Genomic DNA, 16902 nt, shown 5'->3' on the forward strand with positions numbered 1-16902 from the left:
CCCACTCCGGCCCTGGAGGATACTGTTTAGGTTGAACTGTGTACACCCATGTTGAGTAATGTGAGGTTTTGTGTCATGGTGATGGTATTTGCACTTTAATAATTTTGGCTGAAATTCAGCAGGGGTGGGTGTAACAGAGATGAAAATGTGAATTTCACCAAAAGTGATGTGCAGTGATTGTTTGTTTTTGAAGCCGCCTACTGGTGGTTAGGCGCAACTGCATGCAACGGGTCCTTCAGGCGCATTCACGGCCCCTCCCACCAAAGCAGTAATGAAAGCTGGTGGAGGTAGGTGTACTGTGAAGCCGCTCTGCACTTAAAGTCATTTTAACCTTTAATTAATATATCAATAGGACTTGTTACAGATATTTAAGTGTTGTTAGAGCATATTTTGAAAAAGACCGTTGTATGCAGTTGCAGCGCACACACTATGATGTATTATTGTGTGCTTGTTTTTACATCAGATCCTGCCAGTAAAAAGCTCTGAAGGACAGTCCTGTGTCTGTGGCCTGATTGTATGTGTGCGGTGATTTGAGGCAACTCCAATAACCCTGGACGGACAAGAAGAAGCCGTCACACCTATACATAATTAAGTTGTTAGGCTTTGCCTAGTAACCGATGAGTCATCACAAGCAACCAATGAAATTATTGGACTGAGAACAAAAAAAAATCAAGAAGCAGGTTGCTCAGAAGTGGGTTTTTCCAATCCAGGTTGTTTAAGTTCGCTCTCACTGACTTGATTCAACCAAGCTTCTGAAACAAGGTATGGGATCTTTTTCAGTCTGTGAGTCTCCTGACTGAATACGACTATTCTATGTTTTGAACAGTGTTTTTACTTAGCCATGTGTGTGTTTACAGGTTTTGTGTTTGAGTGAAGATGTCAGACCCTGAGTCCCCAAACCAACATCTGGTTGGAGCTTCTGACCAGCAAACAGCTGTCAATGTGGGGGAACCAGCTCAGGGGTAATCAGGAAGTCTCTGCTGCATTTTATTTAGCTTTGTTACTGGATGGGTTTGAATGTTAACTTGTGTAAAAGTTGAAGTTTTGTGACATTTCTCTGGTCAAAGAGAAGGAAAAGTTTGGGTTAGTATGTAGGAAATCTGTTGAGAAATAACACAAAGAGCACTGATAAAAATTGAATTATACATGTTCTTTTAATGTGTGATAAAACTAGTTTAGTGACAATAAAAGAGGAAGTACATTTCCTCTGATCATTTTTTTACTTAAGTAAATACAATCAGCCATTGTGCACGTTTGTCGAGCTCTGTTGACTAACTTGCCAAAGTTTTGATGACATAATCACATGGATTAACAAAAATAATAAGCTGGGTAAGTGAAAATGTCTCTGTTAATATAACTAAAAATTAAATGGTGGTAAGTCAAACATTTTGAGCTGACTTGATGAGCAGTTTTAATTAAACTGGAATCTAAATCTACGACTAGAATTCATTAAGAAATTTAAATTGTGAAAACTTGAAGTTTTCAGTATCAGAATAAAAACATTTTGTCGTAATTTGTTGCCTCAAACTATTTGAGTTCTGGTAATTCATTTGGGTTTACAGTGTACTTCTCATGTTGTTAGTAGTATTTTATTTTAAATATGAGTGAAACAAAGTGTGGGGAAAAAACAACTTTTTTCAAAGCAACAATTGATTTGTATTGATTTTATTAAAAATATTTTGGTATCTCTGATCAGCAAATAAAGTAATTTATCATATTGATTACTATAAGGATAATAGAGCACAGACAAAAAAGTAATTTCTTGAAATTTAATAATAAATAAATGAAAGTAAACTTTAACATATTATAAATATAACAATTTTACATGTTTGATTTTGGCCCTCTATTATGTTGAATCCATTCCACAGTTTTCATTGGTACACTCAATCCATCCACTCAATCCAAATGTGTTTCACACATTTGTCCTTTACCAGAATGTTTCATCTATCTTGTAATTTCCATTTTGTATTTTGTAATTTGTATTTTGTAATTTGAATTTCTTTTATTGTTGATTTATTCAATATATTTACATACAACTGTACAATGTTCAGCGCTTTGGGCTTCCTGACAGGGTTGCGGAAGGCGCTTTATAAATAAAGCTTTGATTGATTGATTGATTGATTTTATAAAAAATAAATAATATAAACAAGAAATTGTATGCAGAAGAAACAAGGGCTATAGACATATTTATATGAATATTTTTACTGACAAAAATGATACGCTGGTGTTTTTTAAATATATACATAAATGTTCATGAAGGGCATCTACTTTAGTTTCAGGTGACATTTGTAGTACTACTGTAGTGACACAGTTCCTGTTTTAAACTAAAACTTCCTCAACTTCTCAATAATCTAGAAATTTTTATGAATTCCCCTTTACTTTCCCTCTTGCTGGTGACTTCACAGTGGTTAATATGAATCAACAGATTATTTTTGTTTGTCAAATTCTTCCCGTTTTCTCTGTCATTCATCACAGCTCCTCCCGGGCCTACAAGGTGGCAGGACTGACTCTTTTGGCCTGCGTGCTGATCGTGGGTCAGTCAGCGATCGCCTACTTCCTGTTCAGCCAGAGTGGTGATATTAAAAGCCTGCAGGACCAAAACAACAAAATGAACACCGAGCTGACGAAGCCCAGATCTGGTGAGGAGGTTATGTTAGGATGTATAATAACATCATTTCTGGCTTTGAGCTGAATGTTTTTTCCTAAAATTATGAAATTAATTACTTGAGCAGCAAACCAATAACATGAACAAATTAAATCAGACCAAATTAAAACACAAAAAAATCAATCATTACTTTTTTCCCCTTTTTTTTCTTGCTCACGAAGTACAGCTGCATGCATTACATTTAAGTGTCTTTTGGGTTTTGCTCTTATTTCAGTTTGGTTCTTACTTTGGTTACGCTTGTGCATCAAAACTAGTTTTCTTAGATTAGAAAAAACAATTGAAGTATTTATTTTTTGGGGGTTTTTTTGTATTTGTTTGCAGGTTCAATGCCCGTGCAGATGCATGTGCCCATGAGCAATATGCACCTGGTGTTTGATGACACCATGGAGGGGGTAAAACAGTACACCATAATACTTTTTCAGCAATTATTGATTCAAACATGATTTATTTTCTTGACAAATTTTTAATTAAAATGAAGGAAACACAGAGATTCCTGTTGGTACTGCATTTTATTTGTTTTAAAAAATGAATATTCGAAAGAAAAGATGATGTTCTTATAAGATAAATACAAATTATTTATTTATTTATTTATTTGTATTACAGGAAGAATCAACTTCAGGAAAAACACGTATGTTCAGATTTTGTTTGTATGTTAAAGGGGCATTATGGAAGTTTGACAGTGAAAATGTACAAAACAGTCTAATGTCTCAATCATGATGGAAGGATGATTACTTTGAAACATATTTCATTCTCAGCTGCCTGGGGGTGGGGGTGGGGGATTTGACAGTCTTACTCATTTTCAAAGGGCCAAAGAGGGATGTAATTTTTGTTTACAATCTGTCCCGCCTTGAAACTTTATGGTTCCAGAGCCTATCATGCTTGAGCCTGCTGAGTTTCCAAGTCTACGCCAGTGAAACGCTGCGGCGCTAGCATTTGTAACTCCAAAGAGCAGCAGTAGGGAGCCTAACCCCGGCTTTCCACAGGAGCCGTCAGCAGCACGTTACTGCAGCAGCATGTCATAGCTGCTGATAGGAACCGCTGTGGTCAACAGAACCTTTTCCACTGGAGCCGTCAGCAGCGCGAGTCGGCCGCGTCTCAGGAGCAGCATGTCGCGGCCTTTACGCGCCGGTTCTATTTTCTACGCGCAACGCCTCTGAAACGAGTAAAGTTCGACATTTTTGGGGAAGGAAAGACAGGAAATCGGACGCGGAAATGGAGAGAAGCTCCCGAGATTTTCAGAATAAAGAACGTACTGCCTTCCGGTTGCTTTACTTTAAAAAAGGTTACTAACTGTGCGGCCCCGTGAGAAGTTATCACCTAGCTAGCGGTCTCCTTTGTTTTTCAGGTCCGTATTGGCGGTTATAAAACGGACAGAACATAAAACACAAACCATGTTGTAGTTTTCTCCTGCTTGTTGTTGTGTTTACTGACGAAGTCACTCGTGTGACTTCGTGCTCGGTCGGTGACAGCTGCTCCCCTGCTGCTTCGCGTCTCGTGGGAAGGGCCAAGCAGCAGCTTACGCGAGCAAGACGTGCTGCTGCAGTAACGTGCTGCTGACGGCTCCCGTGGAAACCCGGGGTTAGTCACTTCCACATCATGGGTCCCCGGAAGAACGAAAAAATGAATGCAAGTCATTGGGGCTAAAAAGGCTATTTTCTAATTCCGCTTGTTTTGTGCCATGGATTTCACATATTATGTCCGTGAATTTTAAAGATGCATTTTGATACCAAGAATGCACTTATTTTTGAACAGGGGGCAACGATATTTTAGGCTTTGTGTGAAAATAAGTCCAGGACTACAAATGCGCTTCTCAAAAGTGATGTCATCAAACCAGACAGGTAGAAAACTGAGGGAAAATGGATTAAGTTCAGCAGACTTCCCACAGGAGGAAAGAACCACCATTAATCTGGTCATTTGGTAAGAAGCAGCTACTTTGGGGAAAGAAGATTATGTGGTGACGTCACATATGCGACGTGCCGATTTCTAGTTTGGAGTCATGCTATTTACAAACTTTTAATAAAGCTCAAAGTACGTGACTGGTGTGGTCGAAACACCCATCATTACTTTTCATTTAAATTGCAGTACAACATGTGTGCGATCCAGGGCGTAAGGCAAAGCGGATTAGAATCTAGCAATCGCGTAACTGATGGTTGCTCAAAGCAAACTCGTTTGTTTTGAAACATAGACTGCAGTACCCAAATTTGACCACAGGATGTTGTTCTTACTTTATGCACCTTTAATTATTCCTCATTCTATAACAAATCCAGCTATGATTACAAGTCAAACATCACATCTTTATTTTCTTTGAGCCCTCAGGGACCAATAATCTTGCTGTCTATTGTGGCATTGCCTCTTTTTGCATTTGTATGACTTGATGGTTTGAGTGTGTGTGTTTTTTTTTATAGCTGCACCACTGACCAACTGTCAGCTCGAAGCTGCTGGCATGAAGGCCATGCAGGTGCCGGGATTCTTCCCCAGATGTGACACGAATGGTCTCTACAACAGCCAGCAGTGCTTTCAAGCACTGTGTTGGTGCGTGAACCCAGAAACCGGGATTCAGATCCCTGGATCTGCACGTGAAGGACTAGTCATGTGCAACACATCCGCCCCTGCTGGTAAGACCAATCGTTGTCCAAATGAATGACTGTTAGCAATGGATTTTTAGGCATTTAAAAGATTGTTATTTAAATTTGTGTTATTTATTATGAATGTAATGAGTTATGTCTAACTCATAATAAATGTAACTTTCAATCACTAACATAAGGATGATTTCAAAAACACAATGAAAGCATAAACATAATTTTTTGCAGGAAGGATGGTTGATACTACTGATGATGCTGTGGTGAGTAAACAGAATTGGTTGTTTCTTTACCAAATTGAGCAGCTTGGAATAATTTATTAATTCTGAAACTAAATCTTATCCCTTTTAATCAACATTTTTACTTTTGTGTTTCACAGGAAATTCTCCCCGACTGAGTTTCTTCCAGAAAGCATCAGTTTACTTCCTGTCTCGCTGCTTTACTGACACATAATTACAATATTTACTAGATTTAGCTAAAGAGGCTTACTGTATATCCAATTAACCAATCATTGGCTTTTTTCTATTTTACTACCTTTTTGCAAGTGTTTTTGACACCTGTATAAACATGTGCAGCTTAAAGCTTGTTTTTGTTATTTTATTGAAATTTTGTCAGAATTAGGTCATTTAAATATCTAAAGTGTAAAATCTGTAGGACAAATCAAGTGAACACATCCTTGGGACAAAATCATCACTCAAGGATATTTAAGACAGAGACATAAATACAAATTTTCCCATTTATTTTTAAGAACCAGAAATTAATCTATTACAGACGGTTTTGGTGGTTTATTATAAGAGTGGAATTTTCAACCAATGTAGAGAAACAAAACCAAAACAAGCCAGAAAACAAAAACTGAAAAATACAAAACAATGATTGTCGAGGCACTTTTTTTTCTGTTCCAGTTTTCATACAGTACAAATATATTTCTGCTGCACCTTTAAAACCGTTATATACTTTTACGGCTTATTTACCTGCAACCGACCCATCTGTTTACATAGAAACTGCCAATTCTGATGGCAGCAACACAGAGAACCAGTGAGTCTTTCCTACAGCTCTATCTGAAGAATACACTTTATTTTTAGACAAATGTAAATGAAAACATCACATCAATTATATTTTCTGCAGTATATTTTTGAAAATCTAATAAGTTTGAATCTTAAATATTTGAAGTGCTAAAAGTCTGTTTTTAAAAGCATCTAAATTTTCAACATATTTTTAATTACCGGTACATCAAACAATAAAAGTTCACTTACAACTTATATGATTTTTTTATATAAAGTTTTTATGGACACGCTTATGCTAATTAAATTCGGCTTTTCTTTTCCAATCAACAGCAGGTGGTGGTCCTCTCAATTTCCCAAATTAATTTATAATTTCACTAGTCTCATGTGTAGTATCAGTGATTAGATGTTTGAGTGTACACACGCGAGTCGAACACAACATTTTAGGTAACAAACTCCCCACCAACAACATTTGACACGTCAGATAAAGAAACTATTTTGTAACAGCTTTGGATCTGTACAAGTGCAAAAGATCAAAAACTTTCCAGCATAGGCAGCCCAGTCTTATCAGGAAGCGGCTATTGCACATAAATGGCATGAGATGATATCACATGCAAACTATTTTAGGCACTCTGAAATAATAATATCCAGAAAACACAAAAATCCCTGCTTAAAATCTCAGAAGCAATAAAACAATTTTAACTTGAGATATTTTAGCTTTCACACGCTTTGTTCAAAAGGAGATGGTGGATCATAAAGAAAAGTTGGATAACATTTAAGAGAATAATTGTCTCTGGTTTAAAGTTTTTTCAAAGTAAAACCAAATCTGTAAAGTATAACAAAAACGTACCTGCAAATGTAGAAACACGCAAATGAACAATTACACTAATCTAGGTTTTGACCGTTTTATAGAAAAATGACTCTACTTTGATTAATAATTTCCTTCTGTCGCATAACCACTGGCTCAGATAGTGTCAACACTGTAACTGTAAAGCCCTGTCATGCTAAAAGGTAAAGGTTATCAAATGAAATCATTATTACAAGTCATATTTTCTGCACACAACTATGTTTGAATTATATTATGAAATTACACTCTCTGCATTCTTGTACTAAATCTGTCTTTCCCTAGTTTGACAGAATCAAGTAAAAATATCAATTAGCTGACAAATTAGTCTCTCTGTCCTGGTTTTAACTCTTTTATCGAATAACTGTTCCCCACATGTAGCTGCACTGGCACCATCTTGTTTCTTTTCTCTACCGTTTCCACTTTCTGCTCATTTTTGTCCTCCTTTCAGGTTGCGGATGTAATCCTTGATCGTCTTTTCAATATCCGGAACAGCGTAGGTTTGCGCTGCATAAATCCCTGTGCACGTTCCTATTGCAACCCCCATCAATGCTGAGGAACGAAGCCTTGCAACAACGTAACCGGCCAGAAATCCCTTCAGGAAAGGAGAAGCCAGCAGACTGCCTCCCTAGGAAGAGAGAAAGATCAGATTAGTTATGCTCGTTGATACGTCAACAGATATTTGGGATGTCAATCTTCAAGTTCAAAAGAACGTCTAAAACTCTGAAGTTTCATTGGCCAAGCCAGGCCCAATCTAAAAAGCTGCTGCAAATAACTAAGAGGCTTGGAGGAAAAAGGCATCACGGTGTTATTTTAATGGCTGAGCCTTACAGGAGGAACCCCAGCTTGGATCTCATCTTCTACTCGCTTCTGGATGTCCTCCAGTTGGTCCTTTAGCTCCACCAGGTCTTTGAGCTGATTCAAAGTACTCTACACACACACACACACACACACACACACACACACACACACACACACACACACACACACACACACACACACACAAACACACACACACACACACACACACACATGGGTTTTCTTAAGTGGCAGAAAATAACTCATTTTCATATCAAACCAACACACCACGAAGTTTGAGACGTAAGCTTATTATTAAAATGCAACAAAGGAAACAGATAATAGACATGCATTTTACTAGATTATGAGTGTTATCTAAAATAACTAGGAAGGAAAGCTGATACGATGAATAAACCATCAGTTTTTATACAACCAGACTGTTTTTAAATAACATTTTATCAACTCATTAGTAATAAAGCATCGTCGTAACATTTCCGAATAGACAATGTGTTACGCTCAGAAATGCGACTGCTATCCTAAAGCTAACAACTATACGAGGACGTCACCGGGCTTTATGAGCAAAATGTTAGTTGAACTTTTTAAATTACCATGTTTTGCATTGAAAAGTGGGATTGTAAGAGAAACGGACATACCTTGTCTTTTGACATGGTTCGGGTTTCACTAAAGAGAAAAATGTTTCTCGTTCGTTTTCTTCTTCTTCTTCTTCTTCTTCTTCTTCTTCTTCTTCTTCTTCTTCTTCAGTTTTATGGTGGTTGGCACGTAACGTTAAGATGAAATACCGCCATCTAACGGAGTGGAGTGCCGACAGGGAACCCAAATACCTCAAAATACCCAAATAATTGAAGTAAGGAGCAGAAATAGTAATATCAATAGTAAACAGCTAAAATAACCAAATGCATAAATAAATGCTGCTGTTGCCTCTTTTCACTTATGAGGCAGCTGGCAAACAATTTGCGAATGTCACCACCACCATGTGGAAAGTCCTGGGTGTCGCTCAAAAACCTGTGAAATAAATAAACAAACAAACAAATAAATACTACCAAGCCACTATTTTTGCTATAAGAAATGCAGTTTGAATCACATGCAACACATGTTTCAGGTAACACACTAACAACCTGTTTACTGGGTCCAAAACGCTAACATTCAAAGATCAAATGAAAAACGTGTCCCCTTGTGAACAAAGCACAACATTGATTACCGACAGACATCATACAAAACAATCTTTATCTCAATTCAAAAAGTGATCAAGAAAAAACTAAGACTTCCAATGCTACCATGCCAGAACAAATATAAAACAAATTGGCATCTCTAAATATGGAATAAAAAAAAAACAAAGAAATAACAAATTGCATGACACTTGTTTGATTAAAAATATTCAAAGAAAAAACAGTAATGGTATATTAAGAATTATCCCTTGAATAAGGTAAATACAGAACAAGTTAAACCAATTCAGTTGACTGTTGGCTGGGCCCTCGGCCCAATAACGGCCCACTCACGGAAAAATGACACAATATGGCTTTGGCCCAGGTCTGGCCCACACTCAGTGAGCCAGTACAGGTGAATGTTGGCATAACCCCAGGCCCATTATTGGCCCATATACAGAAAGTTGAGCTGGCTGAGTGTCCCCAGGCCAGCATTGGCCCACACACTGTAAAACCAAGACAATAAAACGCTAAATAAAAATAAATCACAAATACAAATTTGCTAAAAAGTCTTTGTATTTAACAAATAATAAATGCATTACAAACAAGTAAAATGCACTGAACTCAACACATGAAAACACTAACCTTAGTCAAAAATATAGAACCAAAAATTTACTGCTTAATGTCACTCAAACATATATATATATATATATATATATATATATATATATATATATATATATATATATATATATATATAGTGAGCTTAAGAAGAATTTTCTTTTGCAAGAAACCGTCTCTTTCTCCCTCCCTCACGATCTGCTGCAAGCTGGAGCCACCTTTTCATTATTACCTCCACCTGTGCATCAGCAGCCCCACCAACCAGCGGATTTCTCCGTACTATATGTACGTAGGAAATTGATTTACAACTACATGAAATAATTATGTGGTATTTACCAGCATATTGTACAGTTTAGGGTGGGGCGATGTTGCCTAAAATCAATATTACAGCATACTGAGGAGTTCAGATTGATAACGATGAATGGACGATAAATGAATGAATGCACAAAGACTAAGGTTGACCAGTAGATGGGGCTGTAGCAATATAATTGCTCCACAGCTGGTTTTATTAATGCTATTGTTCCCTCAGATCCGTTCATTGCTAATAATTTTTAAATTTCTATTATAAAAACTACAAACTAAGTACTAAAAACATTTAGTCGTTTGATTGATAAACCAACATAACTTAACAAATAGAAAAGTCAACCAAGCAAACAAACTATTTAGGACACTCATATTCTAATTCTGGATATCACAAGTGCATATTGTCACATTTGACTTGTCAGGTATTCTATAAAGCCTGGTGGTGCTGCATGTAGAGAAGGATGTGTTCACTTGATTTGGTGGTCAAGCCTTTCTGCAGTTTACATTTGTCTTTAGTTTTCGTCACATCGTCCTTACTGAATCCATGATGTGACCAAATAATTGATGAAGCAATTTTTTTAGCCCACTGATTATCGCTCACAGCTGCCCACTGTTAAAGGCAGAGTCCTGCTGCTTGGCAGCACCAAGCAGAGAGCATTTTAGACCCCCTCCTAAAGTATCTGGGACAACCTGCAGCTGGATCTTCTGTCCAGGAGCAGCCGTGCTCCTCAGCTTCTCTGCTGTCCTCAGGTGAGTCTATTGTGTTGCTAAATACTTGTGATGGTTAAAATAGTTTGACTTGTGTGAAAACAACATCATCTTTTTTTGCCATGACATTGATTTCATACATTTTCTCAGGTTTCTCATTAAGTTTATAGACCTAGAGCCACCAGAGGAGACGTGCTGCTCCTCCCGCCACTAACTGCTGCACCTGCTTGTTCATGTGAGGGACTTCTGCTCATATTAACAGAAGCAGTCATTCCACATTTGGTGTGAGCCTGATTAATGTCAAGATTTTTATCAGTAACTTTACTCTCATTTATTTGTGGAATGATGTATTCTTTAAGCATACATCTTTTAAGATCCTGGTTCTGGTCTACAGGGCCTTACATGGACAAGCACCATCTTACATTGGTGATCTTCTTAGTCCCTACACCCCCAGCAGGTCCCTGAGGTCCAGTGATAAAGCCTACTGGTTGTGCAGCACCAGGCTAAAGACCAAAGGTGACAGATCATTTGCTGCTGTGGCCCCCAGACTCTGGAACTCTCTCCCTCTGAGCCTGAGATCAGTGGACTCAGTGGTCTCCTTTAAAAAGCAGCTGAAGACTCACTTGTTCAAGCTGGCTTTTGTATGACCTTCTTCACCACTCTCTCTTTATTCTGCTCTCCCCACATATTCCATCTTCCTCAGGGTCCACTGATTTTCCTCTTTCCTATTCACTCTCTCGCTTTCTTAACATTTTTTCTTTTAAATCACAATTGCTTATTTTTGCTCATTTTAAATATATTTTTAAACATTTTCTAAATGCTTTTTCTATTTTAACATTTTTTTATTTTTTGTCTTTGTGAAGTGCCTCGTGATTTTTATCTTGAGAGGCGCTATAGAAATGATATTTTCTTCTTCTTCATACATCAGGTTATAATTTGTGCTGCAGTCCCACATTAGATATTTACACGTATGTTATAGTTATTCTTTGTGTACATGTGGTTTAATTACAACAATAACAATAACAACTTATTGTTCATGCAAGTCATTTAGGTCACATGACTAAATTCCGGGCAGAGCAGAAGGTTTCTTCATGAATTAATTGCAAATATTTGGCTGTACCCGGTACATGACCTATATGACAGTATCATAGAATCAGTAGTCAGTACTACAGCTCACAGCTACCTGTTAACACACAGTGTCACACCCTGTCCTGTCTTCTCTTAGGTTTTAGTCTGTGTCTCCGTTAATTGCTCCCACCTGCCTCTTGTTTCCCAATCACCATAGCTCCCGTTCCTCGTGTATTTAAACCCCTTCTGTTCTGTGTTCCATGTTGTGTCATTGTTTTATTGTCCAGCGTGTCTCAGAATAAATCATCGCAAGAAGTCCTACCTATCTGCCTGTTTCCTCCCCGGTCTGGATCCTCGCCTTTCCTCGGCTTACTTCACCGGCACGCGTGACACAGTGACTGACCTCTCATGAGAATCATCGCGTTTCTTGACGTTTTCTCTGAAACACAAGAATATTTGACACAAAGACCCAGAAATGCCTGGAAACAACACTTCTAGTAAAAAAAAACTGTTTGAGATGTGCCTTCAAGATCCAGAGGTGGACTGCAATCTGAAAATAAATTTTGATTCTGACGGAGACGACCAAGAAAGCTCCGAAAACGATTTGCAAAAACCAGAAAAGACTTCTGGATCTGGAAAAGTCCAGCAGGACTCAGCTGCTTGTGAGAGACTCCAAAATATGGAAGAACTTTTGATGCAGGTGAGTGAACTCAAAAAACATCTGAGGATTGCAAACGAATCTCTCAGAACCGAGAAGGAAAACAGAACCAAAGCTGAGTCAGATTGTGCGTTTTACAAGAGAGAAATTAATGAATTAGAAGAAGGACCGGATTATTACCAGAGCAAATCAGAGACCTGTGAAGAAAAGATGAGAGCTTTAAATAGTCAACTTAAGAAAAAAGACGACTTATGTGAAGTTCTCCAGAAGCGTTTACAGCAGGAATCTCAAATCAGAGTCATCCAAAGACAGAGGAACCAGGAGAAAGACATAAGTAATGAGGACTTAAAGAAAGAAATCAATAAACTGGAAGAGAGACTGGGTTTCCATCAACGTGAGGCAGAAACCCAGCATCAAAGAATTATGAGTTTAGAAATTCAGCTGCAGATAAAGGAAGGTGTCTGTGCAGATCTCCAAAAGCGTTTGGAGGACGAGACCGAGCTCAGACGCCAGCTAGCAGATGAACAGAAGAACTGTTATTACAAAGATTTAAACAATGAACACTTCAAGAAGCAACTTGGTGACTTGGAAACAGAAAACAAAGATCTTAGAAGCAAGATGGAGAATTTTAACTCCTTGAAAACAGAATCAGATAAGAAGGTGTCTGCACAGCTGGAGGTGTTTAAAAAGCAGCTGGAGGCGAAATCTCTCTGCGTAAAACTGGTAAAACGTTTTAACGAAGAACAGCAGCTGAGAGTCCAGTTGGAGAGGAAACAGCAGAATCAGAAAAAAGACACCAGTGAGGAGAGATTACTGATAGAAATCCATGAACTAGAGCAGGGACTGGATTATTATCAGCAGAGTGCAGACTTTACAGAATCAGCTGCAGAAACAGGAGCATCTCTGTGAAGATCTGCAGGAACGTTTAATTCAGCAGAGCCTGCAGTTACATCAAGAATTACACAACAGTCACAAGAACGACTCAGTTCATCAGAATTTGGAAAAACAAATTAAAGATCTGCAGGAGAACAACACGAAACTCGTGCACAAGCTGCAGACTATGGAGCACAAAGAGACCAGCCTCCAAAGTATAATCAAAAACATTCAGCTGGAAAATCTCAAAATTATCGAGCATGAAGAAGAGCTAGAAGCCCTGAGACAGCAGCTCCGAGAGTGTCCCCACTCTGAGGTCCAGGCTGGTTCTGAAGGCAGTTCACCAGAACCAGAAACATCTGTGGAGAGTCTCGAGGCAGGTCCTACAGAGGATTGTCAGACAGACACAGATGTTTGTCCTCTGACTGAAATCTGTCAGGATGAGTCAGAACTGGTTGGATCCAGCATGGTAATCTCCATGATGACGACTCTCCACCTGAAGAGGAACGTCCACCGACAGTCAGACACCAGGAGAGCGTTTCTATGTGGAGACGCTTTAAAAAGTTTATAACTCCAGCACGTCGACGGAAACACAAAATCACGTCATAAACAGATCGTGTGACTGGTGGAGAGGAGACGATGTAGGAAGTTTAGCTTCACAGCTAGGTCGCTGGTTCAAATCCCAGTGTGACCTTTCCATGTGAAGTTATCATGCTCTCCCTCATGTATGCGTGGGTCTACTCTGGGTGCTCCGGTCCCGTCCCCCCACTACCACCACCACCACACACACACACACACACGTCTCTGGCTGTGAGTGAGTGAGAGAGTGAGTTTTGTGAGTGAGTGAGTGAGTGAGTGAGTGAGTGAGTGAGTGAGTGAGAGAGTGAGTGAGTGAGTGAGTGAGTGAGTGAGTGAGTGAGTGAGTGAGTGAGTGAGTGAGTGAGTGAGTGAGTGAGAGAGTGAGTTTTGTGAGTGAGCGAGAGAGTGAGTGAGTGAGTACACCCCACCCGCTGAATCACCACCTTAACGCAGTGGCTGGGTTTGTGTACGTCTATGATCCTGAAGGCTGTTGTGTCAGAGGGTGGGCTCCAGATGAGCCTACCCTGGCAGAGGTTCCTCAGGTGAGAGGTCAGACTAAGAGTGATTCAAAGACTCATTTTATAGAAAGCCATGAAAAGAGGCTTTTGTCACACTTCACACCCACCTGGAGTCATGATGCTCTCCACCCAGTAGACAGTAGGTAGGTGTGGAGTCAAAGTGAAAAGCCCAGCTAGCTAGAAGGCTTCAAACTATAAGTTTTTAATTAACATGAAATAAATGAGGAGGGAAATGTAGCGCCCTCCAGTGGAGGCTCTTTGGAACTTCACTTTGGTCATAGGACTCTGTAGTCCTAGCCTGGCCTGCCAGACTCCTCCTCTGTTTAATTCTGCACAGAAAGGGACTGGGAACTCTCCTATTCAAATAACCCCACCCCCTTAGAATTCCAACCGAGCCAATCAGCGCCGAGTAGATTGTCGAACATGGCGACTGAAGCGGAGTTCGCTGTGGCTCTTTCCTCTGTTCTAAATGACTTGGACAAGTCTTTAAAACTACAAGTAGAAGCGCTAAAAGCCTTTCTAGGCATTACTAGGGTGACCATACGTCCTCTTTTCCCTGAACATGTCCACTTTTCACTCTCTGTCCGGGGCGTCCGGGGGGTTTCCTACATTGATTCAAATGTCCGGTTCTTCATCCAGGAGCAGGGATCGAATTATGGGGGCCTAGATATCTTTCAGGGAAACATCCAGTTTCTACCTATATTACAATATTTATGGACTCAGCATAGTGGGATTATGTTGAGCGGAGAGGACGCAGAGCGCTGATCGTTGACGCTTCCGCTGCGTCCAGCACACGATGCATTCTCAAGGTGGCGCTACAAAGCCTTATTATTAACACATGATTGTTCATATCTGTTTATATCCTCTGGTATTCTGTCTTTTAATCGTTCCTGACGAACTCTGCTCATCGTGTGCTCCGGCGATTTCACCTCACTGACGCAGCATCGAAACGCGCTCTCCGCTTTGCGGTCAGGAGATCCCTTTGATTTGCTCAAAAGTAACTGATGAGGTGAAAAAGTAAGAATCCGGGCAGCAGTTTTTCTGGAGAGTTTAGAGGAGATGCAGGAAGATGAGAGACAGATGAGAGACAGACAGAACAGGAAAATATTTTAATAAAAACAAGAAAACAAAACAAAGTGTTGAAAAGTAAAATGTAGGTAGATTTATCTCCACTACACGTTTTATAAAACAATAAGTTATACACATGTAAAAACTCAGTCACACACCCCAGGCCGTTTCAAGGCATTTTGGGGCCCAAGGTAAAACCCCATCCACACACACACACACACACACACACACACACACACACACACACACACACACACACACACACACACACACACACACACACACACATACACACACACACACACACACACACACACACACACACACACACACACACACACACACACACACACACACACACACACACACATACACATCACTGGGCTCCCCCAGAAGCCTCTGTGTAATTCCTACCCAGTCCGGGAGGATTAATTATACAGTTTTTATTAAAGCACCTCAGACATCACTGGCATGTTCTAATATTGTCTGATGAAAAACTAAATCATTGGACACGCCGTCTCATCTGCTTCTTTTCTAAACTCCCAAAAATCTGTCAACAAAACCATTTGAAAGCCACTATTTGTAGATTTGTAGATTCTCTGAAAGTTTCCACGGAGTCCATGACAAACTATTTTTTTAATAATTGACCCTATCGTCTAATCTCACAGCTGAAACAAGCATCCTTAATAATCTGTGCACAGGAAGCTTACCGACGCTGTAGTAAAACAAAAGGTATAATAATTTTTATTAATAAAACATTGTTGCAGCACTAAAGCTGCAGAAAAATGACATTTTGCAATAAATATGCTAAATATTTACATATGAATTGTTTTAGAGCCCTGTTGTTGGCAGAATCTGATATTAATTTTAGCTTTTCACCTGGGGAAAAATGGGTCCCAACATGGTTTGTGTGGTTTTGCCATAGTGTGACGTAGGGCTGGGCAATAAATCGAAAATTTATTGTTATAGAAACTTCTGACTCTTATCCAGATTTTTCCCATGTCAATAAATTTGGTAATAAAACATGAAAAGAAGTGTGTAGTTAGCAACATTTATGTCTTTTCAGAAGCTGTACCATCTTGAGTCATAAAAATGTGACTCAACATGATACACGTGACAGCCCCATCTAGTGGACAACTTTTCTTCCTGCGCATGCCTGTAGTTATCGTCCATTTATTGTTATCGAGGTGAAATCCTCAATATATCTTGATACTGGTTTTAGGCCATATCGCCCAGCCCTAGTGTGATGTCATCGGTAGGCACAGATCTCCTGTCCTCTTTTTTGGAAATGGAAATATGGTCACCCTAGTTTACAGCAGCTGTAGCTGTAAATGTAAGCTTATAAAACATGTAAAAACATGTTTTGAAATCAACATTAAATAGTTCTTTTATTCATGAATCTTATAATCCAACAATTTACTGTTGCTTAAATCTGTGTGACCAAACCTGCTTGTGT

At 39.1% G+C, this 16902-nt stretch overlaps 3 protein-coding genes across 3 annotated transcripts; 2 read left to right on the forward strand and 1 right to left on the reverse strand.

The window, feature by feature from the left end:
* Positions 1-628: 628 nt before the first annotated feature.
* On the forward strand, positions 629-5825 carry cd74b (CD74 molecule, major histocompatibility complex, class II invariant chain b). Its single transcript, XM_015944627.3, has 8 exons — positions 629-762; positions 858-962; positions 2476-2639; positions 2987-3057; positions 3269-3293; positions 5071-5280; positions 5476-5507; positions 5624-5825. The coding sequence occupies exons 2-8, from the start codon at positions 877-879 to the stop codon at positions 5639-5641; spliced, it is 606 nt and encodes a 201-aa protein (XP_015800113.3). The 5' UTR covers positions 629-762; positions 858-876; the 3' UTR covers positions 5642-5825.
* A 1155-nt stretch (positions 5826-6980) lies between these two features.
* Positions 6981-8658, reverse strand: LOC107375852 (SLC35A4 upstream open reading frame protein). The gene is made up of 3 exons (XM_015944628.3): positions 8541-8658; positions 7921-8019; positions 6981-7717 (listed from the first exon to the last, which is right to left on the reverse strand). The coding sequence occupies exons 1-3, from the start codon at positions 8553-8555 to the stop codon at positions 7520-7522; spliced, it is 312 nt and encodes a 103-aa protein (XP_015800114.1). The 5' UTR covers positions 8556-8658; the 3' UTR covers positions 6981-7519.
* A 3567-nt stretch (positions 8659-12225) lies between these two features.
* On the forward strand, positions 12226-13317 carry LOC139062251 (tropomyosin-2-like). The gene has a single exon (XM_070543119.1). It carries the CDS (start codon positions 12226-12228, stop codon positions 13315-13317), a length of 1092 nt encoding a protein of 363 aa, XP_070399220.1.
* Positions 13318-16902: the final 3585 nt, after the last annotated feature.

The sequence above is a fragment of the Nothobranchius furzeri genome, chromosome 12 (genome assembly GCF_043380555.1).
Source record: "Nothobranchius furzeri strain GRZ-AD chromosome 12, NfurGRZ-RIMD1, whole genome shotgun sequence".
Classification (NCBI taxonomy): Eukaryota; Metazoa; Chordata; class Actinopteri; order Cyprinodontiformes; family Nothobranchiidae; genus Nothobranchius; species Nothobranchius furzeri.